General features: G+C 45.3%; 2 protein-coding genes across 2 annotated transcripts in view; one reads left to right on the top strand and one right to left on the bottom strand.

Annotated features, from left to right (window-relative positions):
• The window catches only part of LOC108250921 (synapsin-3), a gene marked incomplete at its 5' end in the record, with an annotated part of 86268 nt that overhangs the window by 57291 nt on the left and 23746 nt on the right, over positions 1-5231 (bottom strand).
• LOC108248565 (metalloproteinase inhibitor 3) overlaps positions 1-5231 on the top strand; it is a 17919-nt gene that overhangs the window by 9061 nt on the left and 3627 nt on the right. The window contains exons 3-4 of the mRNA XM_017437416.2: positions 1993-2104; positions 4316-4437. Of these exons, the coding sequence (XP_017292905.1) occupies positions 1993-2104; positions 4316-4437 (234 nt within the window). The remainder of the gene's footprint in view (positions 1-1992; positions 2105-4315; positions 4438-5231) is intronic.

Here is a 5231-nt window from a genome sequence, read left to right as displayed (position 1 = left end):
GAATACAAGCGGCTGAAATGAGTTTCCTCCGCAGGGTGTCTGGGCTCTCCCTTAGAGATCGGGTGAGAAGCTCGGTCATCCGGGAGGGACTCAGAGTAGAGCCGCTGCTCCTCCACGTCGAGAGGAGCCAGTTGAGGTGGCTCGGGCATCTGGTGAGGACGCCTCCTGGTGACGGCCCACCGGGAGGAGGCCCAGAGGAAGACCCAGGACACACTGGAGGGACTGGGAACGCCTTGGGATTCCCCCGGAGGAGCTGGCCCAAGTGGCTGGGGAGAGGGAAGTCTGGGTCTCCCTGCTGAGGCTGCTGCCCCCGCGACCCGACCCCGGAGAAGAGGAAGAAGATGCATGGATGATGGTTTCAGTGGTGAAGTGAGGGTTCTGTTCATTAATGCAAACAAGAAGGCTGGTCTTGGCGACAGTTTTCGGGACCAGAAAGCGAAAGCAGGTGATGTTTCTGCTGTGCTGCCAGTCGGTTCGACAGATACTGAACCAAAACTTGAATCCGAGTGCTAATCTTTGCTTTAAAACTTTAGCATGTCCCTTGTTTGTTAGCAACGGGGGGATTCGAATGTAACTCTTTAGGTTTTGATGATCGAACAGTTCGATAACAAATATGTTAAATCTTTGTGAACGCAGATCTTCTCACAGGTGAATCTGAGCTCGTCAGTAAACATCAGGGTCCCTCCAACCGTGCAACAGCTGCAAAGCGGTTTGGGATCCTCAGCTTGAATTCCTTCCTTTCTGTTCTTACATAACGCTGCAGATTTGTGACAGATGCTGACGTGGGCCTGCTGCTCAGACCTGAGCCAGGCCGGAGGATTAGCAGGCTTTACAGACATGACGGCTTAACCAAACTCCTCACACCAGGAGTCCACATTTAACCAGAGCCGTGCACCGCATCCTGTAACCTACGGGGTCCTTTATTCACTTCCACCGCAGGTTTCACTTTAAATATTTAAACAAAGCACAATTCCCGTAAAATTAAAAGGAGGAAATCCAGGGAGATTCAGTTTCTTGGCTGGAGGAGGAGTCTGTTCTGTTTTTCTGGGAGCGTCGCGTCTAAACAGGATTTCCTGTCCTCTGACAAACAACAAAAAGAAAACCCCGACTTCAGGCTCTGCAGCTTCCAACAGATTATCGTAGCTGAGGCAGATTACACAACAAAGCCTCGCCTTCTGACGAAGTCTGGTTGTTGTGTAAAACTCATTTATTCACAACTGAACACAGAAAACGGCAAATGTTCAAAACGGGGTGATATTGAGTTCTGTGGCAGCTCCATGTTCTCTCCTGGATGGGAGCAGATGTTGCTCTAAAACCTGGACTAATGCACCCCCATACCATCAGAGAGGCAGGCTGGACCTCAGAACAGTTCTCCTCTTTGGTCCAGAGAAGACACATCTGTTCACATCTGGCTTCTTCTCTGCCTGATAGAGCTTTAAGCAGCGCCTGTGGACGGCACGGTGAACTGTGTTTACATAACCGGCCTTGACCTTTGACCTCAGAGAATTGTACAGATTTGTTCATGTTTTTATGAACTGTAGATGATGGGAGGTTCAAAGTCTTTCCGTTTTCGGTTGAGGAACTTTATTCTGAAATTCTTCCACTGTTTTTAGACAGTTTTATACAGCCTGGTGAACCTCTGCCCATCTTTACTTCTAAAATCCTCTTTTTTTATTACTGACCTGTTGACAATTAACCTAATTGTTATAAAATGCTCCTCCATAATAAGAACACTTACTTTTACAGGCTTTTGCTGCTCCTGTCTTAATGTTTTAGAGATGTGTTGAAATAACTCAAAATGACCATTTTTCTCCACAGAAAAGGGGGTAAAAATACGGGTTTATGAGTTATGCAAACCCTAATACTGCTCTCAGTTTTAGGGTTTAGGATTAAGTCAAAGCAGAGCCTAATTTTCTCTCCTTCGATGCCTTTCCTGAAAGAAAAATACTTATTATATCCAACGATTAATCCCCGATTCTGATTTTCTTGCAGATGTACAAAGGGTTTGATAAAGTCCAGCACGTGCAGCACATTTACACGGACGCCTCCGAGAGTCTGTGTGGCGTCAAGTTCGACATCAACAAGTACCAGTACCTGATCACAGGTGAGCTCCTCGGACCAACGGGTGCTAAGCAACCGTGGCAACACAAAAATGGCTGCATGTTGGCGTGGTAGTAGCTGAGAGTCGTCCCCAGCAGAAGCTTGTTTTCTTTCAGCTGCCAGGGTGACGAGTTTATTATAAGGTCCCCCCCCCCTCATTCATGTCCTCCCCAAGGACTTTGTCTTGTGACAAACTTTCCTTTTATTTATAGCCACCGTTTACTGCCGCCGCCGCCGGGAGGCACAGTGAGCGGCGTTAAAATGTAAAACCTGAACTCGGTTTTCTCTCTCGAACATCTTGTAATCAACAGGCAGCAGGAAGCGTTTTCCAGCACGGCCGCTTTACGAGTTGCTGTTTTCCAATGGCGGGGCCATTTACTTTGGTCCCCGCGGCGCGTACCGACCTGGAAACGCTGCAGCTCCAGCGCACGTCTCAGGCCAGCGAGCGGCGGCGTTCCTAGGCGACGGCTGCCGTGTTTTGCCCAGTCCGAGCGCCGCTCTGCTCTAGAAGCGTCTATAATAAGTGCTGCGGATAACGAGCGGCGGGAACACCGGGGCTGGTCTGTGATGGCGGTCGGGATCGATACAGACGTGGCCTCTTGGAGGAACCATTCCAGCGTTTTCACTGGTTTAACAAAATGCAGACGGCGACAGATGGCACCCAGTCCACATAAAAACCACAATAATCTCTCAAATCAAATGTTACAAACCAAATATTCTGCAGCAAAACTGACAAATAATCAGATGTTTGACACAAACATCCTCATCTTCACCACGATGAAGATCTTAATACTACAATCATTTTACAAAAGCATAATAGAAGAAAAACTAAAGAAATTATATTTTCTGAAACTAAGTTAAAAGGAACACTGGCTAAAAACTACAATTAGCAAAAGGTTAGCTAATAGTAGTAAAATGCAGCTAGAAGAAGCTAAAAGGAGCTAGATAAAAGTAATTAAGAGCAAGGTAGAAGGTAAAAGTAATGCTAGACTGAAGCTAAAATTAGCAAATGGCTAGCTAACAGTTAAAAGCAGGACAATAGTAGCTAGAAGCGATTAAGTTAGCCGAAAGCTAGAAGCAGAAAAACGGTAGCAGAAGCAGCAAAATGATAGCTAACGCTTTAGTAGCAAAGAGGGAGGTAACAGGAGCAACGTGTTAGCTAGGAGCTAAAAGTAGCACAAGGCTAACTAAATGTTAAAAGTAGTAAATGGAAGCTAGAAATAGTAATATTAGCCAAATCTTAAAAGTAGCAAAATGGAATGTGAAAGCAGCAAAAAGCTAACGAAAAGCTAAAAGTAGCAACAGGCTAGCTATAATCTAAGTAGCAGAACAGTAGCTAGAAGCAGAAAAGGTTAGCTAAAAGTAGCAAAACAGAAGGCAAAAGCAGCAAAAAGCTAACTAAAAGCTAAAAGTAGCAACAGGCTAGCTAAAACTTATGTAGCATAACAGCAGCTAGAAGCAGAAAAGGTTAGCCAAAAGCTAAAAGTAGCAAAACGAGAGCTAAATGCTAACTCTGTATTCACTCAATAAACTACAAATTAAACTGAAACCTAATTTTCCTCATGTTCTTGAACTGGATGATGGCCGACATAACGCACTTTGTTTTATAATCAAACAGCTAAAACCTGGTGATAGCTTTTGCTGCTTGTGCGGTTTTTTAAATTAGCTTCCCCGTGGCGGGGTCATCTTTAATAAATCCTGGAAAATAAAACCGTAATAAACGAAGGAGAAGCCGAAACACCGGAGCCTCCAGGATGAGCCGTTCATGTCTCCTCTGACGTTCTGTACGCGGATTAAAGGCCTAACATTCCCTGAAGGAATGCATATCGCCCGCTGAGCTGAACAAAGATCACCCCAGCTGAGAGATGGAGTTGTTGCCGTTATGGTTTCAGCTCGACGTCTGTGAAAACTGACCGAGTTATTTTAAAACGAGACGTTTTTGGGGTCCTTAGAGAACCTTAAAAATCAGCTACGATTTCACCAAAACTCCTACAGAGGATAAAAACGGTCGTCATGAATGAATCAAAATGATTCTGTGGAGGTTAAGGCTGTTTCTACTGTCCTCATGGCCACGTTTAATTGGGTTATTAGCAGTTTTTGAATATTTAAAGCCATCATTTCGTGGGTCAGGAGCTAAAACAGTTCGGGAACCACCGTCCTACGCCACCAAACCGCCGACTTCTCACTAATCTCCTGCCGTTCTTTGCGCCTGCAGGTCGCGTGTACGAAGGCAAGGTTTACACGGGACTGTGCAACTTCAACGAGAGGTGGGAGCGGCTGTCGCTGGCGCAGAAGAAAGGCTTCAACCATCGCTACCAGCTGGGCTGCAGCTGCAGGGTGAGTGGAAGCGAAACATCTCACGAACCGCCGCTCACTGAAGGTTGTTCCTCAAATAAAAACCATCGGAACAACAGCTAAAGTTTAGAAAAACTGTAGCCAAACTGTTAAAACCAGCAAAACAGAAGCTAAAACAGAAGCTAAGTAGGCTTACTGAAAGAGAATTTCCAAAAACCACAGCTGCATTGTTCTGATCAAGCTGAGTAATTTGATATAGGATCAGTTAAAACAGCTGAAAGTCTGCTGGAGTTGGTCCAAAATGCTGACTCAGCATTCAAAATGGCCGCCACAGCTCATCGACATTGACAAACACGAGTGAGTTTAACAGCTGCTGGGCTGAAACTTGGTCGTTTACCAAGTTTGACCCAAAAGGCTCCGACTCCGCTGCCTCTCATCGTGACATGATCCCGGTTTGAAAACGTAATGGGCGGCGGGCGATAGGCATTCCTTCAAGGACTGCTCGGCCGTTAACCGGGACCGACCTGAAGCTGGTTTTCCACCAACAGTCAGTCCCTCCAGGATTTTGCGGGCATTTTCCTAAAAGTTGCGATTTTTTTTTTTTTTACTAAAATCAATAAAAAACCATAACTTTTAATCTATAAACCAAAAATCCTTCCTAGTTTTGTAAGATAATTACCAACAAATATTGACATTCTCAAAAGGTGCTTTATTTGAGAACTTTGATAGCTTCTAAACTGACATTCATGAGCATTTCTGGATTGTCCCTGGTCTGCAGCTCTCCTCACATGTTTTGCAGACACAAAGTGTTTGTCGATGCGTTTATGTTCCATGAT

This window comes from Kryptolebias marmoratus, linkage group LG18 (assembly GCF_001649575.2).
Source record: "Kryptolebias marmoratus isolate JLee-2015 linkage group LG18, ASM164957v2, whole genome shotgun sequence".
Taxonomy (NCBI): Eukaryota; Metazoa; Chordata; class Actinopteri; order Cyprinodontiformes; family Rivulidae; genus Kryptolebias; species Kryptolebias marmoratus.
The sequence above is the reverse complement of the archived record's forward strand: the minus strand, read 5'-3'. Positions and strand labels throughout refer to the sequence as shown.